The following is a 13,607-nucleotide window of genomic DNA, read 5'->3' on the forward strand; positions in this document are numbered from 1 at the left end:
TACATTGCTTTTCTCTATTTTTTCCCCTTGGATGAAGAGGGAGGAACTGAAGTGAATTGAGCTACATCAGTTTTCCTGGTGTGACTCAGGAAATGGTTGTTGTACAGCTGTTAGTGCTGAGGCTCCCTGAAAGTACACCTGAGAAACAGTGAGCTGGAAACTTCACAGCTGCAAAGTTCTTGATGGAAACAAGCTCCCTGCAGTCAGGCAGGAACTGCTGCTGCAGAGGCATGGTTCAGCTGAAGGTGCTTAGCCATGAGGGCAGGAAACAGCCAAGCCCTAAACTTTGAAATCCAGGCTGGGTTGGAAGTGTTGGCGGGGAAAAAGAAAAAAAATCACTGAACCTGAGTGCACTTGATATGTGATCCTTGAGCTATCCTACAGCCCTGGGATACTGTGCTTTGGATGTAACATGTTCTTAGGTATTTTAGGTCTCTTTTGCTTGTACACTGGAGCTTGCAGTAGCTTTGAGTCAAAGTAATGGAGTGCTTAATGGGGAGAGAACCCTCCAAAAAATGCTCTTTGAATTTACTTATTTTGAAAAGTAGAAGGTAAGAAGAACAGACATAGCTGCAATCAGCAAACTTGTTTTTCACTGCCTGTTCCCCATGCAGTCCATTATGAAGGCTGCTCCATCTGACACACTGGCTTAACTGTAAATCTCAAAATTGCAAGTAGAAGAGGCAGTTTCTTCTAAACTTGGGAGTTTAGATCAGTCCAGTCTTTACAATACAATTCCATTTAGACACAAAAATAAACTCCCCTGTGAGTTTGGTCAAGCACTGGCACAGGTTGCATACAGAGGTGGTAGAATCTCCATCCTTGGAGACAGACAAAATAGAAGTGGCCAGAGGCCTGGCAGTCTGCCCTGAGCAGGAGGGCTGGAACTAGGCAACCTGCAGAGAAGCATTCCACCTCTACTGGTCTGGTTATGAAAGTGGGGTTTTCTTGCTTGTTTTCCAGCTCCAGTGATCTGCAATTTTTATTTTTTTTTTTTTTTAATTCGTGGAAAAACTCAAATTTTATCACCACAACATGAGTTTGAGTTGGGTTTTTCTTTTTTTCATTTGGAATAATTTATACTAAACTGTCAGACTGAAATATATTTAAAAGTTGTCTTTGGATTTCTAATGCTTTCAGAAGCTAAAGCACTGTTTTGTTTTCAAGTAGCCCATACAGCACATTTTCTGGGTGAATGCGTTATCCCTACAGTTTTTGAGGAAAGAAGAAGGGCAATTCAGACTGTTATCCTTTTTGTCACTGGTGAGCAATCAAAGTTCAAGGTTTTGTGTTCTTGAGAGAGGTTGATGGTGGAAGCTCAGGTATCTCTGGAATTCCTCTTACTGATAAAGAATGTGCAAGATCCTGTTTCTCTGAATACTGAGGACATCAAATAGCTGAGAATAGGTTTTTGCTTGCAGCTCAAAGACCTTTTAACCAAGAAGGTGCTTAGATCAAAGAGGTGTGTGCTCATAGGTATTCTGCTGTCTGGCTTCTGTTCTCTCCTTGCCCATGAACATAGGACCTCCTTTCTTTCCTCTTTTCAATTTGGAGCAGTACCAGCATGATTTGAAGTGACTTTGCACACTATCTTGGACCAATAATATGTTCCTCTGTTCCAGTATGGAGACCATTAATGAGGAAGTTTAATCTTTTGGACTCTGTGAAAACAAACACAGCATCATGCCCACCAGCTCAAGCCACCAGTAACAGGAGCTTAAAACAAGCTGATCTTTTGCATGTCCTTGTCTGTGTGATGGTCCCACTGACTTTCTAGGGTTCCATTAATGGTGGTGCAAGTGCCAGGCTTAGATTTGGAAACAAAAAAAAGTAAGGGTGTTTGCAGTTTCGTCAGGGGCTGAAATGTGTTCATGCTGGGTCTCCCCATATTTTGTGAAAAGGCTGGCAGTTTGTGAACTTGGGCATTGTACACACTTAAGAATACAAGGAAATTTGACAGGATTGGTACATTTAAAAGTTCAACAGTAGTTCTGTTAATTTCATTTCCACCCTTGTTGTTATGTGTTCCTGTCAATGCTACAAGAAAAGTGGTCTCCTTTTAATTAAATATTTCAAAAGGTAGTGGAAACTTATGCTGGAGAATTGATCCATCCTCATGGATTTAAAGGAACTGACTACAGAAAATTAGCAAACAGATATTTATCTAGTAGACAAGTATTTCTGTGGTAGCTGATTTAAAAACTAAATTTAAGTAAATTTACATTATAGTAACATTTACATTATAATACATTATGGAACCAAGAGCAAATGCATGCCCACTGGTACCTCCTTCTCTAAGAAATGGAGGAGCAAGCTTCTGCAGGACAAAGTGACTTTTTTTGTCATGGTCACTATCACATAAGAATTTCAAATTGTACAATTAGGACCTCTCCCATATAGAGTCACCTAAAATTTTACATTTGGATTATGAGTTACCTATCCCTGGATTAAAAAAAAAACACCAAAACATCAAGAAGCAGAGCTCTGTGAGCTTTCTCTTTTTGCATTGGTAAAATTCAGGTACCTTCAGCTGCTGTTGCTTTCCCTGCTGGTTCAGGCAGCACAGTCCTGGAAGGAGATGCTGCACCTCTGTGTCTTCAACGTGGATCATCTCTGTGCAAAGGCCACCTCACTGCCTGACCATCTGCTCAGCTGCCAACAACTGAAAACACAAGAATTTGTGGGCCCAAAGATTGCAGCAGAAACAATTTTCACAGGGAAGCTCTTCTAAAAAGCTAAAGGGAGGAGAAGGTTCAGAAAGAACGAAACTGAGATAAAGTCATTTTAGTTATATTTTTAAAGACAGACACTGATAAAATCTTGCAAAGGGTCACCATTATGTTGTAAATGCACCCATACAGTTCCTGGCAGCTACTGATTTTACACATCTAAATAGAGATGTGTGGAGGCACACCCTTGGCAGTTTTGTGCAAGGCTGTGCCCTGTGTTGGTTAAGCTCTCACTGTTTTCTGAGCAGGAAGTAACATATCATATTCCCAAATACAGGATACGCTTACATTCTACTTTAGATGATGGGTTGGGTTATGTATCTCTTTTTGTGCACTCATGGAGCCTGTAAAAGAACATTCTGGATTGCCTGTGCTCAATAACCTCATTAACTCGATATCCCTTGCTATTACTATGGTATATCTTTAATGCAGATTTTTAAACTGAAAACCCGCACTCTCTGTTGCCTAATTTGGATGTGAGGAGTCCTAGCACAAAGTTGAACTGGAGTTACTGGTTTTGCACTCTGAGCTTGGTGTGTTTGGTCATTGAGCCCTTTGTGCTGCCATCAGAAAGCCACCCTCCACTCCTTCCCTAGGTTAGTGGGGATTTGCCATTCATTCAGCTGTTAACGCTAATACATTGCTTAGCCAACTACTTTTTGCCTTTAAGGAACCTTAATATAATGCAAAAAGGTAATTAAAACTTTGGGACCTCTTCAGAAGATGTGTGACTCTGAGGTGTACCACAAATCAACAAAGTAACCAATATTACTAAACCATTTAAAACCTGTGAAGTTACAAATTTTCTAAGTTTTATTTTCCCTAGTTTCAATGGCAAGAAGCCTCCTCCTCGCTGTTTTTACTTCATCCCATTCTGAAACATTTTATTTTGAATTGTTGCCAAGTTATGTGATTGTAATGTTATTTGGTATATTATATGAAAGGTACTGGACAAATGTTGTCACAAGAAATAGCAACATCAGCACTAGAAAATCTTTCACAAAAAATTGAGGGGACTTACAGATCCCTTTAATCTGTGTCATTGTATGTTTTTCGCCTTACCTGACAAATTTTAAACTTCCATGTGGAAAAAAAAAAGCTATCTTCAGTTTTTAGGAGTAGCAGTCTGAATGTAAACTGCTGAGTTACCACTACAGCTGCAGCTGGAGAAATAATTTACCTGGGTAAATCAGAAAAGGACAAACCTGTGGCCAAAGGAAAAAATAACGCATTTGGGAGACTTCACCCCTCTTTCAAAAATATGAAAAATGAATAAATAGTAACTCTTTTCTGCCACAGACTACTTCACTGTGGGACAAAAAAATGTTTTCTAAATTCTGGTTTTTTACATTCATTTTCTACATTTCTGTTTTTGTTTGGCTTTGAGTGGGACATTAACTAGATCTCCTTATCAGTTAGCATTTGCAACTTATTTAACTGCTTGAACTCTAGCACTTATTTTGAACAACTGCAGAATAACAGCACATATCTGGTAAAACTTTTTATAGTGTCAAACAAACAAAACCAAAACCAGGTCACTTTCATTTAATGGTAACTCATTTAGTTTCTCATCAATTGGAATGCTGTGGGTTTTTTTTTCCCTAAGCATGAGTCGGTGTATCATCCATGTGAGGGTGAGCAATTGAAGAACAGCATCCTGGCTACTGGGCATTGCAATATCGAGATAAGAGCTTCCTAAGAAAGGTTTCTTATCCTTTAGCACTTACATTGAAATCGAGTTACAGTAATGGGATGTAAAACCTATTGGGGTTGACATCACAAACTTTACTAGGTCTAGTGATGATTACATAATAAATGTGTCAAGGACAGGCTGATAGCTTGATTTGAGATGTAAAAATGAGATATGGGAACCACCTAACAAAAGGAGTTTTTTTAAAAACCAGTTATATTCAATCTGAGATAGCAGAAGCTTGCTTCAGGTTAATGGTCCTTAAATGCCATAAGGTATAAAATAATGCTTCATTATTTCCTTGTCATTCACAGCTGACAGGTGTTGATTTGGAAGGAGATAGAGGAATTTTGAGCTGACTTTTGGTGTGAATGAAAGGTAACACTTAGCATGACAAGCAGCAAATATTTATCCTACCTGCAGTAATTTACAAGATTTAACATCTGAATGTACAAGAATCCACTTTTTGGATGACTAACTACTGGTTTAGGGTCAAATCATGCCATGTTCTGCACGGGCTGATCTAGGTAGTAAGAGGATATAAGGTGACTTCCTTAGGCCGTGTGCCTCAGTGCCAGGTCACAGGGATGTGTGTCACTCTGGCACCCTGTCCCTGCCTCCACGGCACTGAAGGCTCATGCTCCCCCAGACAGCACGAGGCAGAGAGGATGTTGATGACTCATTTTCCTTTCATTTTCATCCCAAGCTGCTCCTGAAACAATGTGCTCTTTCCAACTAAGCTTATCACAGCTGAACTCTGAAACAGTTTGATGTTGATCTCTACAGTTTTGCAGGATCAACAGGAAAACAAGGCATGGAAATTCCTCACCTTACACACATTGTCCTAAACTAATAGCTTGTACCAGAGAAGGATCATGCCTAGGTTGGCCTTCAGCTACTTTATCCTTATTTCCTTGCTTCTTCAAGCTCTTGGATTTACAAATATTAAACTTAGAGCCCAACATGATAATAATGAGAATCAAGTCAATATAGCCAAAGTATTGCTGTGAGATGAGGTGAAGAATCTAGTAATAGAACTGACTCATTAATCTAATGTGGGATGTGAGATTTAGATCAATTAATTGGAAAGGAAAGAAGAGGGAGAGAGGAAGAAGGAATGAGGTTATTTCTCAGAAATGCTTTATGGTGTCAACACAAAAATTCAGAAATCCCCCATTTTCTCTACTTTGGAAGATTCTTGAACCATTTCCAAAAAAATTCTACTGGGCTTTCACCACTCCTTCTGTTCCTGCTCCCTAAGCCAAGAACAAGCACATGGGAATCTGGGCAGGAACAAGTAGTGGCAGATAGCAGGCTTGGGACTTCTACACAGCAGGAGAGTGAATGGAGCCTCTTTGTTGTGTGATCCTGTACTCAGAAATCGTTTAAATTTTTCCTGGAAAAGCCTAATTTTCCATTTCTATGGAAATGGAGAGTCCTAAGAGCCTAATTTTCATATCTATGTAAGATAGCAGGAATTCTTCTGAAGTTAACTTAAAACAAGCATTAGGAGCTCCCCTGCAGCTGAGGAACTCCCTGCAACACCCTAAATTAGAGCTGGATGCCTCAGTTGCTGGGTCTTCCCAAATTTGCACCTATTGTCCGCAGCAAAGGTGTTCTGACACCAGAATTTACAACTGGACTTGCCCTGCTAAACAGCTGTTAATGCAAGAGCCTTTTGTTTCTTGTTAGCTACAGTTCTATTAAAAAAAAAAAAAAAAAGGCTCAAGTGTCTGCTGCAAGTTAATGCTTGGTTTGATTTCTGATTGTGCCTGTCTGGTCATTGGAGTGGACTGTGTTACCCTGTGATGCACAAGCCTGGGGTCCAGGTGTCAGCTCAGCCCAACACTAATGCTGGCATTTTGCAGCAAGGGGAGAGAGATAACTAACAATATCAGACAAATGATCAAACCTGACTATGAAAACCCAAAGGTTTTAAATGACTTTGAATGTTTGGATTGAGTTTATATATAATTACTGCTCTTGTATGGTCATGGTATTTCAAAAAGAGATGAGAGATTTTTCTAGGATCTCTTTAATTTTTTTAATTTAAGGAACACAAATAATTTAAGCCAAACCCAATCTCTCATTCCTCCCTTAAAAATGCTGTTTACTCAAGCAGAGTTTGTTGCAAAAGCTGTATAATGACATATATAGTAAAAATTATTGTATGAGGCTTTTCATTTGTGGTACTGATTCTCCAAGTTTGCAGATTGCATACAGGGACAAAGAAGACAAGGTTTCTCCCCATGGCACTTCCTAATCTAAACTGGAAACTGAGTTGACTGAAGTGGAAGAAATCCATTCTCCTTTTTCCCTCCAAAACGGAATTTCCCCCAGTTTGACTCAGGCCTGTTAGAAGATGCCCCCGACGCGGTGCTAATGGCGGCACTGCCATGTGCGAGCAGGGCCGGCAAGAAAAGCGTGCGCTAATCTGAGCTCAGGCTGTTGGCTGCCCTGGGGCTCTGACAGGGAGCAAGGCCGGGTCCCCCTCCGGGGCAGAGCCGGCCGGGATGGAGCCGGGCCGAGGCGCCCGGTCCTGTCGGCTCCGTGCCCTCGGGGACGCCGCGCAGCCCCACGCGAGCGAAGCCGCTGCCTGTGAGGAGGTGCGGGGCCCCTCTCCGCCGCGCCTTCCCAGCCAGGCGGGTTTCTCTCTCGGAATCTCCATTTTTAACATCTCCGCCTTCACCTCACCGGCAGCACGGCCGCCTGCCCGCCTGCAGCCGCTGACGCCTTCTCTGGGTATCTCGGGACCCCGCTCGGGGCTCACCGGTGCTGGGGAGAGGCCGAGAGACCCCCTCACAGCCCCGGCCGGCCCGCCCCGAGGGGACGCGGGCGGGCAGCACCGCCCCGCCAGCCCCCTCCTCCTGCCGGGGGCGGTGCGCGCTGACGCGGCAGCGCCGCGGCTCCTCCGCCGGCCGAGTCGCACAATTATGAGAAAGAGGCGCCGGGCCGAGACCGCCGCCAGCCCTGAGTCCCGGTGCGGAGCCGAACCAGCGCCGTCCCCCGCGTCCCGCGCCTCCCTTCGTCCCCGGAGCGTCGTCCTCGCCCGGCCGCTCCCCACCCAGCCCTCCGCTGCCGCCGAGCCCAGCCCCGATAGATGGAGACAGGCCCCGCCACCGCCGACGCCGAACCACGAGCAGGAGCTGCCCGGCGGGAGGAGAACCAGAGTCGGCGCCGAGACCCAGCCCGGCCCTGAGGAGAATGGTGAGAGCCGCGGGGTGCGGGGGTGCCGGGGTGGCGGGGCCGGGCGCGCCCGGCGGGGAGGGGGCAGGGACGGGGCCGCCGGATCAGACCTGTCCCAGCCGGCTGCTGCGGGTCCCCGCCGCCCCGAGCCGCCGCGGCCGCCTCCCGCCGCCGCTGCCCGCCGCCCGGGCCGGAGGGGACGCTCGGGCTCCGCGCTGCCGGCCCCCGCTCATCTCCTGCCCGCGGGCCCGGCCCTCCCGGAGCTGCCGGCCGGGAATGCCCCGCGCCGCCGGGCGAGGCTCCCGCCGCCGCCGCCGCCGCCGCCGCCCTCCCCGCGCGGTGCCCGGGGCAGCCGCCGCTCCCGCGCACCCTCCGCGCCCCGAGCGGCGCCGGCAGCCGCGGCGGAGGCACCGCACCGCTTAGAAACGAGAGCTCCCCGATAGCGCTGCCTCCGTTCGTCGTGGTTTGCTCTGAAACCGGAATTCACACGGTGTAGTTCTCTGGGCTGCAGCAGTCCTTCCCTTCTGCTCTTTACACCTATTTGATTTTTGCACTTTCAACATGTTATGCATAAAGGAGCATATATATACTTAGAGATGTATGAGTGTCTGCCAGGAAAACAATTTCAAATCCTGCTCTATATTCTGGCTGTTAAACGGCTCTTCATCCCTATAAGTTTATTCCTTAATATTTAAAGAATTTAGGGTGGCTTATTGCTTCAAGCGCTGTCAAGTAATTTTAAAAATATAAGCGAAAAGTCCAAATTTATGGATTTCTACAGCTTCCTTGAACTTCTAGTAAGATGCTTTGTTTCATTTTAAATAAAGGTGTTTTATTTCACGGTGTTCTCATAAAAAACACGGGGATTCGTGCCCATGAATCTTCCATTTCTGAGTATAGCTGTGAACTGTGTGGAAATGTGGGCTGTGTTCTAGAAACTGCAAATCCATCACTCCTCTAGGAAGAAGCTGAAAATGCGACCTTCCATTCTGACTTAAAAGAGTGCTTGGCATCTCTCACTTGCGTGGTACTTGCTCTTCTCACCTGAAGTAAAGTAGTTTGATGTTGGGTTTAGTTTTGAGGAGTGGAGGATTTGGGTTCTTTTATTTCATTTTTTAAATTTAGCTCTGGTGGGTGTTTTTTTGGTTTTTTTTTTTTTTTTTTGGTGCTGACAGAGCCTAGAAATGTACAGATTGCTTTCACCCATCATAATTCTGTAAATTTAAGACTCAGCAGCCTTTCTGGCAATGTTGTGTGTTTGCAGGGTTTAATATTTGCTGTGTGTTTACCAAATGTTTTGAAACCTCTGTTAAACAGGTGTTTTGGTTGAGATGAATATAGGACATTTTAGGCAAGCTCATTTTGCTAAAATTTCCCTGCTGCTTCGGGACTATTTAACAACTTTGAATAATTGCTGGACGGTGTCCAACATTAAATCAGGAATTATTCTAAGGAGTGAGTTATTCAATGTGGCAATTCCGGCTGTTCAGTCTTTTTTTTTTTAAATGTGTCTGTGTGGGTGAGATAAATGTCTGCTAGATCATCCTTCATACCTTATGGTAGGAAGCCATTCTTGACTTTGCTATTTCAAGGCAGGAGGGGGGGAGCCTTTGTGCATGTGGAGCTATTTAGGCTGAGTTTGGACTGTTTGTACCTTAGTTTCCTGATGTTGTACTTTGATACTTTTTTGCTTGCTTGAGCTCAGCAGTGGAAGGGTAATGTTCACTTGTCATACAAAGGCACCTTGAAACATCGCCTTGCTTTTGACAGTTATCTCACACTATCTGTATCAGATCATCTATCTCCCCACGTGGATTATCTTGGAGAGAGTTACTCCATTGTGTTTTAAACTTTCATTTATTTTCTTGTCCCTTGAGGCTCTGCCTAACTAGTCTTGCTGCATTACCATTTTGTCTTACCACATCAGCCCAGCTTTCTCTGCTCTGCTGGTGATAGACTGCAGCATTTAAAGTCCTCTCTTTTTCTCATCGTTATCTTTGCCACTTGCTGTGCTTCCCTTTCCTGGAAACTTTGGACCAACACCCAAATTTTTCATGCTTCTCTTTCATGGCCCATTCATGAGGTGCCTTTCTGTTAACTATTCAATCCTCATGGACAGTCATGACAGATGAACTTTTTCTAAACAGAACAATATTGTTTTGAACTTCAATAACTGATTCTGGCACAATAGAGTTTGGCTATACTGGTTTGCTCTTTGACACCAGAAATGTTGCAAATAAATCTCTAAGAGGACTTGTCAAAAATTGTGTGTGAAGAGAGATGCTTGATAGAATTTTGCAGTCTTGAATGGCATGAGAATGGATTTCTATATTGTAAGGCTTTGAAATACCAAGGCAGTATGAAATTACACTTCTCATGCCATAATATTTAACTGGAAAACATGTCTTTGTCTTTTTTTTTTAAGCTGATATTTATTTCTTTTGGAATTCCAAGTTTCTTTCAGCAGTATCTACGTTGGCTGTGATATTTACATGCTCTGTTTATTTCGTGAAACAAGCAACATTAGTTCTGTTTCTTTTCCTCACTATTTTAAGGGCAGACTGATAGTAAAATCAGTGTGTGTGTTTTTCAGAATTGAGGTTTTGATTTTGGCGTGATGTTTCTTGTGTCTGTGAGGAATTCTGTCTTGGTGCATTTTACCTTCAGTGGTTGAAATTTCAGCAGCTGACTTTTCATTAGATAAATTACTGATTAATCTCATCCTTTGTGTGTATTTGGATAAGATACTTACATAATTATTAAAGCTATGTCATTTTTTACCTCTGATGCTGACAAATAGCTGTGGCCCCTGACAAGTGAGTCTGTGCTTCATTGGTTCTACAAAAAATAGTCCACTTGACCTGTGGTAAACTTGAACTTTTGTTGCACACTTTCTTTGTATTTTCTGGCCTGAAGCCCTCTTTCCTCTATTGTAGTCTCTGCAGTTCTGTTATTGTCTTTTTTTTAAATTTAATCCCTTTACTTTCCTCACATAATGAGAACATAGAGGTGATGGTGTCATATATCGGGATACAGCCAGTACTGAAAGTGGTCTATCTAATCTTTGGTTTCTGTTATTTTTATTATGAGAAGCTTGGCTTTTCTTATGCTTAAATTGTAGGTGTTTTTATGTTTTAAGTAATAGAAAACTAATCTAACAAAAGAACAGAAAAAGTAAACTCCCAAAGCCTTAGTGTTGGCCAGCTTTGCTCCCTGTCCTGGCTCAGCACAGGATTAGCTGGGCATCCCTGCTGCTGTGCAGGAGGGCAGGGAGGATGTGCAGGAGGTGATTTGTCTTCTTGGTAGCAGCCAGTCATTAAGGAGCTGAACAGCTGCACCTTAACTGGGTGGGACCACAGCCCTGAGCAGCAGTGGGGATTCCAAGAGCAGTCTCCATCACAGCTGTTCCAGTGGTGGAAGGAGCACTAGCTTTCTCGAGGAGTGGTGAGTTTCTTTCAGCCTTTACACCTATATTTTGCTGAGCATGTGGAATGTGAGCCATTTTCTTTAACTGCCAGGTGTGCTGGACCCACAGAACAACCTGAGTTTGTTTCTTTCCCCAGCTATTATAACTTTTGCACAGGAGAAAGGACCACACAGGTTGCCTAATTGCTGCTAGGTGAGCAGAGGACCATTCTTATTCCTGTGTTCTTTCCAAGAAGGAAAGGCCAGTGAACTTCTGATGGGATAATGAAATATAAAAAAGCAAGAGATAAACTGAATACAACTTCTTTTTCCTTCCTAAAAATTGGGTGAAAAGTGTGCTGAACATGTGGGGAATACAGGGAGTAAAATAACTGTATTGCTAATAGTGGTGCTGGTAGTTCTGAAAACTGCTTTATGAAAGGGCAGAATATTTACCTGTGGCAGGTGGTTTGACAGGATATGGTATAAGGATGTTGCAGGATTAGTCTGTAAGATAGAAGTGGTTAATTGCCAAGGAGAACTGTAAGTATGGTACCAAACCAACAGCACATTAAAACTTGGTTTGTAAGTTGTGCAGTTTTTTCCCCTTAACTAAACCCAAGTTCAAATGCTACTGAAGTGGTAGGCTTGGATTGAACCTTGATTATGGGGATTTCTGTGTTTCTTAAAAAAAGTCCTAAGAATTGCATCACAGTTAGTTTATTTATCTTTATATTATTAAGAGCAGTATAAGTTTTTTTTTTTCTGAAGATTTGTACAAACTCATTGTAGCTTAAGCATTTTGTTGTCACATTTTCTGAAATGTTTAAACACTGTGTATTGCAAATGTGCAGCTGCTGAGTTAATGTATGTCAACCCATCTTTGTTTCATTTGTTCTCAGCTCAAAGAGGATGGAGTAAGATTTGTGTGATGGCATATCTGTTGATTTTTCTACAGCTGCAAAATCAGAATTTTAGAGGCTGATTAAATAATCAAGTTAGTACTCTGCTGCATGTAGTTGGACAACTGATGTTTTTAGGTCATCCAGCTTCAGAAACACCTATGGTAAACCCTCTGTGAAGCTTTAATGGGACTTCATCTTCAGCCTGTCTGTGGAGAGCCCTAATTTACATCATATATAGTCCAACACCAAGAGCTCATTTTGTTTAAATGCAAATCATATGTTTTGCAAAGAGCATGCACCAGGCCAATACACAGTTTCAATGAGTGTAGTTGTGTGCTTATAGTTTTTGAAAATTATGCACGTGTGAGTCTTACCAATGTTAACACTTACTGATAGTAATTTAATAGCAAAAATTTGAGGCCTCTTTCATTTGGAGAGCATTGGACCTCTTTTTCAAGATCTTTTTGTTTCTTGGTCATGACTTTTGTTTCTTGGTCATGACTCCTAGTGCTGTTGGATTCTGCCTTTAACTGTTTACTGCTAAACTGAGCAGATGCAAAAAAAAAAAAGGAAAGAAGTTGTAGTTTTGAGAATTGGCATATTGCGATTAAGTTCTGGTTTGCTGATTTTAATTTTTGGTTTGATTTTTTTACTGGCAACATTTGGGTGATTAATGATGTATATTTTTGCTGTGTTACACTAAATCATTCTTACTTGAGAATGCTCATTTACAACTCTAAATGAGTTTAATCTAGGTGTTCAACCTTTCACCATAACTCTGTAATCCTCAAAGCCTGGGAAAGTGTCTGTTACAGCTCAGTCAGTGGTAGCACAATGGTTTTTGTAATTGAATCCCAGCTTTTGTTCCCTGCTTTGTTCCCACTTACCTCTACTCATTTTCTTTACCTTATCTACTTGATTCTTGTCACCTCTGCTCAGAGTTTTCACTTTGTAGTCCTAGTCCCCTGACTTATGCTGGGTTGAATTTTGCAAGGTATCCCCACCTGATGGTTCTTACCCAAATGTCTGCTAATTTTTTCTCTAATGCTGCAGTTTTTGTGAGATATGGACTTGAAAAACTTGGCTCTAAAGGTTTAAGTTTAATAAACAAATCTACATATATGCCTTCTGCAAATGAATTTCCAGATGCTTTGTTAGGAAAATTTAATTTCACTAGCACTTATTGCTTAAAAATGTCTAGAGTTTGGCTCTCCTAGAGCTAGTGTTATTTAGCAGCCCAGTCCTTCCCACTCTTACTCATTTTATTGACAATATACTTTCTGACTGACCTGGAGTGCTTGAGATGTGTTGCAGGGTAATTACCTCAGGTTAAGGGTTGCTGTTCAAGCCCTTTGCTAGCTGTTCCCATATGTGCCAAAGCTCTTCTTAAAGGTGTGTTGTAATCCAGTCAAAACTCCTATAAAACCTGGCTGTGTCCCTTTCACCTGTCGCTTTGTGCTCCTTTGTGCTCAGTCACTGGGGATCTGAATCCAACACACTTCCCGTCACCTCCTTTCCTTTTTTTTTTGTGGATTATTTTGTTGGTCGTTTTCCTGAACCAGCTTCCATGTGACTGCATAAATGCTGGTGCTGGTATGAGATAGGTTGGGATCATGTGCAGAGGCTTAGGAAAATGGGATTGTGGCACCCCAGGCTTGACAGGAGCTGTGAAGCTGGATTGGAAGCTTGCTC

The 13,607-nt window shown here is 42.8% G+C and overlaps 1 protein-coding gene across 2 annotated transcripts in view; it reads left to right on the forward strand.

The window, feature by feature from the left end:
• Positions 1-7,373: 7,373 nt before the first annotated feature.
• TRPM7 (transient receptor potential cation channel subfamily M member 7) overlaps positions 7,374-13,607 on the forward strand; it is a 52,194-nt gene continuing 45,960 nt past the window's right edge. For both annotated transcript variants that reach the window (XM_084214028.1, XM_084214029.1), the window contains exon 1: positions 7,374-7,626. In XM_084214028.1, coding sequence (XP_084070154.1) covers positions 7,624-7,626 — 3 coding nt within the window. In that variant the 5' untranslated portion in view covers positions 7,374-7,623. The remainder of the gene's footprint in view (positions 7,627-13,607) is intronic.

Source organism: Fringilla coelebs, assembly GCF_963513975.1.
Source record: "Fringilla coelebs genome assembly, chromosome: 12".
Classification (NCBI taxonomy): domain Eukaryota; kingdom Metazoa; phylum Chordata; class Aves; order Passeriformes; family Fringillidae; genus Fringilla; species Fringilla coelebs.